This window comes from Exophiala xenobiotica, assembly GCF_000835505.1.
Source record: "Exophiala xenobiotica strain CBS 118157 unplaced genomic scaffold supercont1.4, whole genome shotgun sequence".
NCBI lineage: Eukaryota > Fungi > Ascomycota > Eurotiomycetes > Chaetothyriales > Herpotrichiellaceae > Exophiala > Exophiala xenobiotica.
Window position 1 is genome coordinate 2,125,221 of NW_013562491.1, and position 12,329 is coordinate 2,137,549.

At 51.3% G+C, this 12,329-nt stretch overlaps 5 protein-coding genes across 5 annotated transcripts; 1 reads left to right on the top strand and 4 right to left on the bottom strand.

Moving 5' to 3' along the window:
• Positions 1–150: 150 nt before the first annotated feature.
• On the bottom strand, positions 151–1,477 carry PV05_06999 (60S ribosomal protein L17). The gene is made up of 3 exons (XM_013459781.1): positions 1,380–1,477; positions 1,099–1,315; positions 151–890 (listed from the first exon to the last, which is right to left on the bottom strand). The coding sequence occupies exons 1-3, from the start codon at positions 1,380–1,382 to the stop codon at positions 544–546; spliced, it is 567 nt and encodes a 188-aa protein (XP_013315235.1). The 5' UTR covers positions 1,383–1,477; the 3' UTR covers positions 151–543.
• Positions 1,478–1,722: 245 nt separating this feature from the next.
• Positions 1,723–4,643, bottom strand: PV05_07000 (uncharacterized protein; the record flags this gene model as incomplete). Its single annotated transcript, XM_013459782.1, has 1 exon — positions 1,723–4,643. One exon carries the CDS (start codon positions 4,641–4,643, stop codon positions 2,091–2,093), a length of 2,553 nt encoding a protein of 850 aa, XP_013315236.1. The 3' UTR covers positions 1,723–2,090.
• A 390-nt stretch (positions 4,644–5,033) lies between these two features.
• Positions 5,034–5,951, bottom strand: PV05_07001 (uncharacterized protein). Its single transcript, XM_013459783.1, has 2 exons — positions 5,566–5,951; positions 5,034–5,495 (listed from the first exon to the last, which is right to left on the bottom strand). The coding sequence occupies exons 1-2, from the start codon at positions 5,851–5,853 to the stop codon at positions 5,151–5,153; spliced, it is 633 nt and encodes a 210-aa protein (XP_013315237.1). The 5' UTR covers positions 5,854–5,951; the 3' UTR covers positions 5,034–5,150.
• Positions 5,952–6,451: 500 nt separating this feature from the next.
• Positions 6,452–7,244, bottom strand: PV05_07002 (uncharacterized protein; the record flags this gene model as incomplete). The annotated part of the gene is made up of 2 exons (XM_013459784.1): positions 6,452–7,136; positions 7,186–7,244. 2 exons carry the CDS (start codon positions 7,242–7,244, stop codon positions 6,452–6,454), a joined length of 744 nt encoding a protein of 247 aa, XP_013315238.1.
• A 687-nt stretch (positions 7,245–7,931) lies between these two features.
• Positions 7,932–10,533, top strand: PV05_07003 (uncharacterized protein). Its single transcript, XM_013459785.1, has one exon. The coding sequence runs from the start codon at positions 8,016–8,018 to the stop codon at positions 10,065–10,067; it is 2,052 nt and encodes a 683-aa protein (XP_013315239.1). The 5' UTR covers positions 7,932–8,015; the 3' UTR covers positions 10,068–10,533.
• Positions 10,534–12,329: the final 1,796 nt, after the last annotated feature.

A 12,329-nucleotide genomic window follows, 5' to 3' on the forward strand; every position in this document is an offset into this window, starting at 1 on the left:
AGTTGAGAACCTATGTGTCGTGGCGGCGTGCCTGGTATGTTTTGTGAGAATCATTCTGGAAATGAAAGCACCAATGACGTGCAAGAGTGTATGAGTCATGAAAGTCAGATTGCGGCCTCAGTTTTGAAGGTCAAATGCAAATGTCCTGAGGTGGCAGATTAGCATGGAAGAACAGATGAGCTTGCGGTTGTGTACAAAAAGGATGACAGGGTGACAAAAAAAGACACGGTGTAGATTTGCTGATGAGGTAGATAGAACGAAAAACCAGATAGACAGAATTGAACGTTAGAAATGCTCTTTTCACATTCCAGGCGGGAAGACCATGCTACAAGTTCGAGAAGCACCTCTTCCCCTGACCTCTCCGGTGATCTGCAGCGGCAAGTGCAGTCAGGATAATACTTCGAGACCGATCCATGCAAGCCGGCGATGTTGTCTCTTTGATGACGCCTCCGCATGCCAGTTGAGTCACAGCCGCTGTGACCGTCTTCGCCGAAGATTTTGTTTTTCATCTCAATGCATCGAAACCCTCTAGGAGAATTTTTTTTACGACGAAGCAATGGCCTTCCGTCTCTGTTGACCTCTTTGTCTGGCATTCAGTCTCGCGCCCTTAGCAACACCCAACTCCTCAGACTTGGTAACCGCCTCTTCACCTTCCGTCAAGATCAATTCGATGTGGCATGGGTTGGACATGTATGGGTTGATACGACCGTGGGCACGGTATGTTCGGCGGCGCTGCTTGGGTGCTTGGTTCACTTGGATGCGCTTGACAATCAGGTTGGAGGTATCGAGACCCTTGGTATCGGCGTTGGCTTCGGCGTTCTTGAGCAGGCCGAGAAGGAACTCGGCGGACTTGACTGGGTGACGCGCCTTGGAAACACCGAATTGCTTGCCTGTAAGAAAATAGACGTTAGCCATCGTACCGAAAACTGCAAGCCAGGTCTCTGTAAGGTATATGCGGCCTGGAAGTTGTCTCCTCAGTCCTTCCTCGCATTGCAAAAGGCTCTTTCCTAGGACAAAGCGGGTTTCCAGCATGCTCGAGATAGACAGATTTCAGACCCCATCATCCTTTGCCGCGATTTTCTTTCGGGTTTATCGTACCTTGAGCGCTTCGGCCAGTGCTTCCAGCATATCTTCTCATCGGGACAGCTGCCTTCAATTCCTGGACATTCTCGAGGTACTTGACGGCGCGTTCTAGTTTCCAGCCGTTGATGGCCTGGGCAGTCTCGCGGGTGTTCTTGAAGCTGACTCGGAGGTAGCTGCCACGGCTCTTGGCCGATTTGGCGCTGGGAATGCGGTCGGCAGTGGCGTAGCGGACCTGTTGGCCATTTGTGAGCAATCTCTATGCTTTCAACATGTTGATCCGGGGGGATGTATCATACCATCTTGACTGTTTGTGCGGGTTGGGAGATGGTCCTTTCGTTCGACGTTGTCAATTGCCCTTGATTGAAAAGGCGCAACTTGGAATTTTGGATGTGCGGGAGGCCAAGACTGCGATTTGCCGACGAGTTGGTGGAGGGAAGGTGTACCGAATTATTTTGGTAGAGTCACGTGGCAGTGCGAGCTGGTGTCATCTGCCAAGCCTCGGATGTATTGATCGAGATGTCAACTTCTGCAAGGCCCATGAGAGAGAGGACTGTTACGACTGGTGCACCCCATATCATTTCTCTCCTGTGCTGTGTGCAAACTTACAACTAGGGTTCATAGGAAACAACTCGGGTTTGTGTTCAATATTTTTGGGGAATTTTGATATGAAAGCTGGCTTTGCTTCGCCGCCAGTCAAGCCTTGATGTTTCGCTGCTCGGTAGCAAGCTGCCTCCCTAGTCGCCAACGGAGACGCAGTGAGACTCCCAATGGTTATCGTACAAGTCGTGTCGTCGTTCAGTCACCACAATGACCTGCCTCACTGGTCGCCAGTGCAGACGGCACTGAGACTATCCAATGGTAATCATACAAAACGTGTCGTCCTCAATCACCACAATTCATCTGAACCTTCACGGACCAACCATCGTTGCTTCATTCCTTCATTGGCAATATCCAGCACGGTCTGGCTACGTGCTTTCTGTCAATTAGCCCATGTCTTCTATCAAGTTTCAATCATCATCTGCAACAGGACGATAATCACCACCTTCGGATTCCTCTGTGCCTCCTCTTGCTGGAGGGATGTCCAAATACCACGCTTCTTCGTCGTCGTCTTTGTCGATGTCATCCTCGATATCATCCGGATTGGCCATGATCTGCGCCTTCGAATGAACATGGACCTTCTTCTGTTGACCAGTTGGACTTTCGCGCCGCATGGCCTCATCCATCGAAGGTCTTTCAACTGACGGGAAAACTTGCTCGTTGTCTTCAACGGCGTCCTCCTCGTCTTCGTCTTCTTCATCTGTTGACACCAATGCGGCTCCAGCAAGTTGACTGCTCTTGTGCCTCGGTGTAGAATGAGGTTCGGCGAGAGCTTTGTTGCCTGCCTCCTCGTATCCTGGATCTCCTGGCATCACAACTTTGCCGTTGATAAGCTTCGAGCCAGGCTTTCGTCCTCTTCGGCCTGTTCCTGGGAGGGACGGAAGATCTGATGGGAAGTTCGAGGTGTACTTGAACAGGTCTGGTGTTGCGGTGTGGCCATTGATAAGCTTCATATACTCTCGCCATTGGTCAAGAGTACGTGGGTCTCTGACACCGTGGTACTTTCCAACCTCATGTCCATTGATGGTTTGGATATCCAATGCCTCCGCTCTGGTGTCGGCCCAGAACCAGTTGACCTGGCCCTCTTCTGGTTCTTCCAATCGTTCATCAGTCTTTGACGCGTATCTGCGCCCTTCCTCGATAGCTTTCATGTCGAAATCCAACTCTGGTCTAAGCTCAACCTTTTGGGCATTCTTAGGCTTGAACTGCAATTGACCTGTCCAGAGACGCACCGCGCCAGCTTCGTACAATCTGCCAAGCACGCGATCGTAGGAGACTAGATATCGTTTGTTAGGATCGTGCAGATAGTACCACGAACCGTAGTCTCCTGTGCCAACAGGCCGGAAGATGGTCTTGACTTCCTCGTCTGGCACGGGGGATGGCAGTACAGTCTGGGCGGCATCGGGATCGCGGCCTTGCATCTGGTAGTGGCGCCGTATGTCGAGTGTATACGCTCGTCCCACAAGGATGATTGAAGACGAAGGCGCAAGTAGTGGTGTATCTGGTAAGACATCTTCTGGTCGGATGTTGAGCAGGTTCAGTCTGATCGAATCCACCACCATGACATCTGTACATCTTCGGACCTTGCCGGCTGGGGTCGGAGCTGGAGTCAGTCGAACTGTATCGCCAGTCACGATGAATTCGGACCCAATATAGAGGCCCTTGAAGAAGATACTTCCATTTGGCCATTCACCCTTGAACCAGAACTTCTCGTAAAGTGAGAGGCTTGTCATACAGGTCAATGCGAATTCAATTGACTGATGCCATTCTTTGCGTGGAATGCCCCGAAGGAGTATTTGCCAATGACTCAACGGTCGTATGTTTCGTAGAGGGACATATCGATATTGTTTGGACGCTGTCTTATCAATCTCATTGTTGGGATCAGGAAAGGTCTCGACACGGAAGCCCGAAGTGTTGAGGGAGGTTTGTTTGTCCGTCAGATTTTGAATGTCTGGAAAGTCGACCGGCCCATCCAGCGCAGTTGCACAAGGGACCTGGGTGACGAGGCCGGCTCTCCACTTTGGAAATCCGTGAAAGCATTTCTGCTCAAACGAGTAGAATTTGTATTCATCCTTCTCGGGATCGATCATGAGAAAGTGTTCGTCAAGAAACTGCGGAGTCCAGAGCACGAGTTCGCTAATCCGCGGAGAAAACGAATGCTGCTGTGAGACCAAGGTCAGGTTTTGTTGGATCAAGCCCTTCCCATAATTCTCAAACTCGTGCTCGGCTCTCCAATCGATCGAATTCTCCTCCCGAATGTTGTCTTCAATTCCCGCCTTGTCGTTCTTGCTAATCTCAAGCTTTCTGAGCAAGTCCTTGACGACATCTTCATTTCCTTCCTCGTCCACCGCGTATGGAGCTCCAGCGGCCTTCATTTGTCGTTGTGGTCTTCTCGAAGTGAAGCCCGAAGCACCGCCTGCGGCCGAAGTAGACCGTGATGAAACGTCGGAGTCGGAATGAATGGGAGCTCTTCTCCGGTCGGTCAGAAGTCTTTCGAACTCTGTAGGGCGAGGCTTTCTGGGGATGGCAGTTTTGACTTGCGGCTTTCCACAATGTACACAATCGCATTGGCCTTGCTTGCCAGACATAAGCCATAAGAAGTGAACTTCGAACTTCACGATGGAGTCGTAGTATTTTCCGCTGGGATGGCCAAATAAGCGCTTGAAGACTTGACTGCCGGTAAGCTGGTCCGTTTCGAACAGCGCGTAGCCGTCTGGAAGCTTGTCGAGGTAATATTCAACGCCAATGTGCTCTTGTCCTCGTTGCTTCATCCACGCCTTTGCCAAATGAATCAAGTGTCGCTCTTCGGAGCTTCGTCGATATCTGGCTTTCCAAACAGGATTGTTGACCGGCCACTGGCTGGGTTGACCATCAGTGAAAGAATTGATGTCGACTTTTTCCCAAGGGCCGCCCTTCCTGCCAATGATCTCCCACCGACGCGGGCCTGCTGCCGTCGTAGCCATCGCGACAACCCTAAAGCACAGTAGTGAAGGCGAATCTAGGCTCCGCACGACATCATAAATAAAAGAGACGACATCACAGACGACATCACAGACGACATCACAGTCCGGACACGTTTTGATCGATCGAAATTATTGGTTGGTTGTCACACGGTGGACAGAAACAAACAGGGCTGTTGAGTTGAGTTCGCATGGGATTGACAGATTTCGGTGTCAGAGTGAATGTACTCTTCTGAGCGACCAGTGAAGGCAGAACTGACATGCCAGTGAGGTGAGACTGAAAGTCCGGGCTATGGTAGCACCACCTAAATGTGATTCTTGGATTGCGAGGACCATCTTCAAGCCATGTTTTTTGGTGATTACAGTCATTTTCAACACTTCTGTGTAAATCTAGAAACTTAACCGACACGCTCACAGTTGTACCCACATTGCATCGTCGCCCATGCCCGCCCAAACTATAATGGGAAGCTACCGTCATTACAACATATAAGTATACATCAATACAAGCATTCACGCTCCTGGCACGTTGGCGCCAGACAATAACGTCCTCTGTAAGCTGACCAGTATCATCCGTCTTCCCTTTGGCACGAACCTGCTGAGTCCATCGTTGTCCATGTCGTAATAGATCTGCCATCTTCGAGTTTTAGGATCTTGAACAGCAGTGAAAGCTTTCGACTCATCAAAGGTGATAGTTTTCTCGTCCTCTGTCCAATCCCATGGTCCAATATGATGTTCTATGCTTGCGCTTTTGTTTCCATATTTCAATTCCATAGTATCCTTGTCCATATACAACCAGTTCAGCAAGGGAGGATCGTCTCGAACCTGGCTCACGAGGCCAATCGGTATTGGAACTCGCTTGAGATTAGGACCTGCATTAGCATTTTACTCCATGAAAGCGCGACCAAACCAGTCTCGGATCGCTCACTTCGTTGTCCGGATATTCAATGTAGAAGCACTCGGCCACGTAGCCTTCTGGGCACGGATTGCTAGCTTCATGCGGACCTATCCATACCCGGTCGTCTTTGAGGACTAGCCGCTTGCCATGTATCCCTATTGTGCCAGCACTATCGGCTTCGCAATGGATGTCGATATGGAATTTCTTCATGCGATTTTCATCCTTCTGACGCTCCTCGCGGGTTCTTTGTCCAGAGATGGCTTGCGACACGCCGGTCACTGTAGGAATCGCGGTCAATATGAGCAGTCCGATGACCATATCTGGTATTTCATGGACACCTGTATATCGGCGCAAACTGCTCAACTGAAGTATAGCCGGTCTTGTATAAGCGTATCGCCATGTCTGGAGCGTCGCCCTTCTGAATCAAATGAATGGAAGTAGTTGGCACGAGTTGGCAGACTGCAAAATGGAAAGTCAGCAAACACGCCAAGGACACTGACATAATTTCCCGACGTCCGGCAGGTCTGACAGGTCGTGTATTAAATATCTTGGGACATTGCAAGATTCACGTCGTGCACTTCTATTAGAGGTGTAAGCCGAGCATAGAGGAGCAACAGAATGTGCTTGAAGCAGATGGACAATGCTGCTGTAGTTTTGGAGGTCGACGAGATCTAGGCACATTCTCCTGTCACAGCGTCAACCACTCTGAGAAGGAATGAATTGGTAAGTACTCCGTATTGCCTCTGCTATCTATGGAGCAGAAGAAGTGTCGACTTTACTCAGGTCTGGATAACGACACTGATCCGTGCGGTGGCAAGTATGCACCCAACGATCTTGATGGCATAGTACTGCTCTGCTTCTCATGACAATGATGCCCGGCATATGGTGCTGATGATGCGGCCAGCCTTCGACCTGTCTATTGCAGGTTTTGGTATCGGTGCTGATGCATCAGGTAGCGCCAAAGAAGCCCAGCAGGACAAGTGCTGACGCCGTTTTCCGTCGCCAATCCATGTAGCAAATCGATTGCCATTTCAGAATCGAAAGCAAGTCCATCGTCCAACATCGCCTTCAGGTTCACGGCAAAGCTCGGGTAGACCAGCTCAGATACCACTTTCATCTTGAGCATTTCCCACAAAGGAGAACCTCGCATGCCTGCTTCCTCGATCTGCTGGAAGTGGCGCCAAGCTAGGTGTTCAGCAGAAAAGCCCTTGTCAAGAAGAGCCTCCACGTGTGTACAAATCTCTTCAATGCAGTATTTGTTGGCTATGGCGTGCACACTGATCAGTTTGGAGATAGAAGCTGAAGTACAACAGGGCTGGCGCGCGAGTAGCTTGATGTCCTTGTCATCTCCGTCGTAGAGTTTGCCGGTGTACAGAAATTGAATGATCTTGACGAAAGTATCTACGTCAGCGTCGCGCATATTGATCTCATTCTTGTCGCCCTCTTCGAAATGACCACTCTGGAGACATTTGGCGAAATACTCGCATTTGGTCAGGATGGATTTGTGGGCTTTGATAGGGGTGGCCTCCGGCCCGACAAAAATGGTGACCATGGGAGACGCAAAGGAGGGTTCTTGGGCGAGGTCGAACACGTTGGCGGTCCTGTAGGGCTGTCAGTCTTAGGACATGGTGCATCCTATAACAAACTCACAAAGGCGTGGGAACATCCGCGATGGCGTTTTCGCCTGGTGCGCTACCGGGGTAGGCCATGTCAACTGATGAACTACTCAAGACGATCCAATGATTAGAACTATGGTTGCGAATTGGTCGCGCGAGATGCGGAGCGACAACATCCCTCTTTCAGTCAAAGGATTGTCGCCAAGTATCATTGTTATTTTCTGGAAGCGGTGTGGTGAATTAACTGCGACCTGGTCATCCAAGGCATCCACCAGCAGGTAGTGAAGCAAATGAACATTCGCTTCACTCCAAAGACGCGCGGCCGACCATCGCGTCACAGTTTATGTTGCTAAGATGGTTGCCAGCCGTAGTACCGCTAGGACGGCATTGAAGGATACGTCCCAGGTAGCCGCCATGTTGTCCTGTCATATATTCCACAACCACCCAAGATATCTTCGATCAACTCCAGAATCCATAAGGATATAACTGGACGAAATGTCATTCATGTCAGAAACGGCGGTTGTCCTCTCGTATAGGGGAGGTGTGACACTCTGTCCCATCCTCAACACCTGGTAGTCTCACGTAGCCGTTGACAGGGAAGACTGTACAGCATAGATGCGCTCACCACGACTGAGAGGTGCGTCTCAATAGGGAAGAGGCCAGTCCGGAAAATTCAGTGAAGCCAGAAAGCTCATTGGTTCGGAGAAATATTTCACCGATTTCGATTGGCATCAAAACCACACCGGAACTCTTTGAGTGCTTCGTGTTCCACAGCGACAACCGTGATCTGTGAAGGCTGGCAGCCTTTTTGAAGACTGCAATAGGTGCTGGCAGCATCAGGGTGTCTGTTGTGAAGCAGCTGAGATGGATGCGCTCAGATTGCTTTCTCGCTCTGCGGGCTTGAAATCGAGAAGCGCAAAATCTTCGCTTCAAAATTTGCCATCAGCCTCTGGACACTCAACGAACGATGGCAACTCAGATCCAGCCGCTACCCGGAAACGAAAGCGACACGTGGATGCGACGGAAGATACTAGCAATGTGGTTGTCCCATCTGCAACACTTTCCGAGGAAGACGTCCGGCAGATCCAAAAGAAGCAAAAGATCAAGATTGTGGATTTAAATCGTTTTCGAGCAGCCAGCGCAAACTCAGAGTCACGGAAAGCACAGAAAGAACAGTCGCGCATTTTCTCACAGCCGCTTACTTCATTCAGTCACCTTCGTCAATTTAATGTCAATAAGGCCTTGACTCGCAATGTTTCAGATCAGGCATATTTTCAGCCTACAGAGGTGCAAATGGCGACCATTCCACTGCTCCTCCGAGGCTCCTCCGAAGAAGCCAGCGAACCCGACCTTTTGACCATCGCGCCAACGGGCAGTGGAAAGACCCTGGCGTTCCTGATACCGCTGATCGAGAAGGTGTCGAGAAGTCACAAGACCAGCGATGGCCATCCAGAGAGACATATCAGTGCGATCATCCTTGCACCAACAAAAGAACTTGTGTCTCAGATTGTCACTGAAGGACGAAAATTATGCTTGAAGACAGGCGTGCGCATAACAGCCATGAGGAAAGGGATGACATTGTTCGAAGGACATGCGCCGACGAACGAGGACGGGACTGAGGACGATGAGTCTGAAAAAGACGACGAGGATCAAATATCGACTACCAGTGCGCCAGTCACGAAAACTGACATCCTCGTCTCAACGCCCCTGAGCCTCGTTCACGCGATTTGTCCATCGTGGGAAGAGGACGAATCTATAGCACCTCATCCTCTTCCGAACATCGAAACATTAATACTCGATGAAGCAGATGTTCTTCTAGATCCAATATTCCGTGCGCAGACTCTGGCTGTGTGGTCAGCATGCACCTCTCCTTCGCTGCGAATAAGCATGTGGTCGGCAACGATCGGGTCCAACGTCGAAGAACTTGCAGTGCAGACCATTTCGAGGCGTCACAAAAGCCTCAAGATTCGCCGCAGTCAACGAACACCCTTACTGCGGACAATTATTGGGTTGAAGGACACCAGCTTACCGACAATATCGCATCGACTAATATTTACAGCAACCGAATCTGGGAAGTTGCTGGGTATGCGTCAGCTATTACATCCATCACGCTCCTTCACATCGGGGAAGGAAGACACGACAGTGCCTCTTCGTCCGCCATTCCTCGTCTTCACCCAAACGATAGAGCGTGCGCAATCACTCTACAATGAGCTCCGATACGATATCCCCGCTCCAGCAGGAGGGTCGTCACGCATTGCGGTGCTGCATTCGTCACTCCCCACCCACACCCGCTCCAGCATCATGCAGAACTTCCGACTCGGCAAAATATGGATCCTGATCACAACGGACCTTTTGTCACGGGGTGTGGACTTCAGGGGTGTGAATGTGGTTGTGAATTACGATATCCCGAACACGGTAGCCGGATATGTGCATCGTGCAGGTCGGACGGGAAGAGCAGGTCGGGAGGGTGGTGTCTGTGTCAGCTTTTACACCAAGGAAGACATCCAATACGTAAAGGGCATTGCCAATGTGATTGCTGCAAGCGAGAAGTCCCAGACCCCTTCGGACAGGACCGCCGGAGTTGTGAAAGGCAACAGCACGACGGCATCTGATCCGGCAAAGACCGGTGGAATTCAGCCGTGGCTGCTGCATGCACTACCTTCCGTATCCAAGTCAGCAAGGAAGAATCTCAAACTTCACGGTGTCGAATCACGACGGGCGGTCCATGCCGACGACGACGAGAAGACGAAGCGGATGAAACGAAAGGCGAGGATTGGGACACAGAGCGGCTTCGAGAGACGCGAAATGAACCGGAAACGTGGTGCTATAGAACACAGTCTGCAGGGCAAGGGGAAAGAGCTAGTCGATGAGGACGGAAATGGGAACGAGGAATGGGAAGGCTTCGGCTCAGCTTGACGTCGCGATGTCACAGAAGGCATAACCACCACGTTTAATCATACAGCAGGAACCTTGACCGTGCCTTTTTTTTGCTCTCTCCTCTTGCGGTCCCGATCTGACTTAGGACTTCGCGCATCGCTGGAGGTCAGCAAGCCAGTCACGAGTTGCAGCGGTACAAAGCTATTGACTTCAGGCTACAGCTGCATTGGACGCGTCAATGCGCCAGATCTCGGTAATCTGTTGACCGAGGTACTTGGGGTAGGGCGCCCCTGGCGCGCGCTGAGTTGCCGTGTCCCTTGAAGCCAGGCACTGGACACGACAGCTTGCAAGCTTTTGCGCCGGACAAGACCCAACCAACGCTGCGCGGTTGGATACGTCGAGCCGTGTTCGAGACTGGCCGATGCCAGTCGTGGCTATCGTTTGTGGCTTGGTGTTTTGGGTTTGCGCAAGGACCGCGATGGTTCTAGACCCTCGTACCCTAATTAGCCAAGGATGGAAGATGAGTCGATTGGAACGTGGGCGTGCCGTTATTACTCGCATTGCTTCGTTCCGTGACCTACTGTTCATCTGGGTGGAACGGTGGTTCTTAGCGAGTCATGTTCAATCGTGCCCTAATCCCTACAGTACTCGTAACAGTGGCAAGTGCATCTCTTCTCTCCCATCTCCTCATGAACTGATCCGGGCGGATGGTCCCGAGCCTGGTGGCCCTTAGTCAGGACCCAAGGGACAAGTCGGGACTTTTGCCAAACTGCCTAAAAGAGTTCGGAGTACCTACGAGTAGGTGGTAGTAGGTACCAAGCTGTCCGGCTCTGGCCCTCTGGGATACGAGTACAGTACCAGTGGTTCATTCCTTCGTCCCGCCCGGAGCTGGAGGGAAGAGGGCGGAATTGTGCCATTATTTTCGTTCTTCGCTGGGTGGTCCATCTCACGGCTTCATCACCAGACGTCCGGGAGGTCGGAGTCCAACGCCGGACAAGCCAGGAGTACTCCGTACTGTGATATACTTGTATTCTCGATTGAGAAACAACATCAAACGACCAGTCCTTGTACCACTTCGGATTGCTCCCACCTTCTCTGCACCGTGACCTCCCGAACTAACACCATGCGAATAGGGACAACACCACAAATCTGCCGGGGTAAAGGCCAGCTGTCACATGCAAATCTCCATGTGCATCCGTTGCCGCGAGCAATAAACCGCTGACTTGATTTTCGCGGGATCTTGTGCGGTGTCACTGCAAGACCGCCAAAACGCCGCCAGACGGCAAACCTAATTCAGCCGACAATCAGGCATGGTATAGCCCAAAAAGACGATCCCGCCGGCGGCCGCCTCCGGCGCGCAATAACTAATGCGGCGGCACTCCGCTAAGACGGCATGTGTACAGGTGTGACAATAGCATTACTACGCAGATAAGATCTTTCATTACAGATTACTGTGGCACCGCACCGGTCCCGCCGCCTGCTTAACCCGAACGGACATCCCCACGACTACGGTACGCGCTGGAAGCTGTTCTCCCTCTCCGGTCGGGTATATGAAGCAGGCACTGCAGGGAAAACACGGTCTAGGATACCTTGCTTGGTCTGGCAACTGTCTGGTGAGTCTGCGGAACAACTTCTCACACGGGCTACAGTACCGGTCCCATCCGTTCCCAACTGCCCATCAGCCATGCTGCAACGAACGACCGAGTCAGATACCTATCAAAATCCCAACACGCATTATTCAAACGTTGACACCGACGTGCTGCAGGGACCACAGGGACTCATGCACGCTCACGTTGCCCACTTGGCGATGGAGCTTTCGTGGAACCTTGTCTCGCCACCCACGTTTTTTGTTTTGCCTGACATCCGTCGAGCCCGTTATGCATACCATTCCCACGTGAGCCAGGTCCAGAGTATCACAGCACTCGGAGCCGCTCCAAGTCCCCCGTGCGTCACCGTGTATGCAGACGGCACCGCTCGGGCGAAACAGTCGAGATACTTATCGAAACTTGCTTGAATAATGACGCATATACTGTTTAGACGGATATGGGTGCATGCCTACACGCGAATCTGGCGTGGGAAACCCGCTAGTTCCCGAAAAGTTGTAGGGCAGGATGAGCAAGAGAGAGAGAGAGTGAGTGTGTGTGTTGTGTCTCTTAAAACCATCAACGTTCCGGCCCATTGATATGTTGGAATTCATATTACAATACTCCGTATAATTTCATTCCATTCCATTCCATAAGCATAGCTGCATTGACGGGCAAGAAATCCCATATAGCTACTGGGTATCATCATGTTCGCACA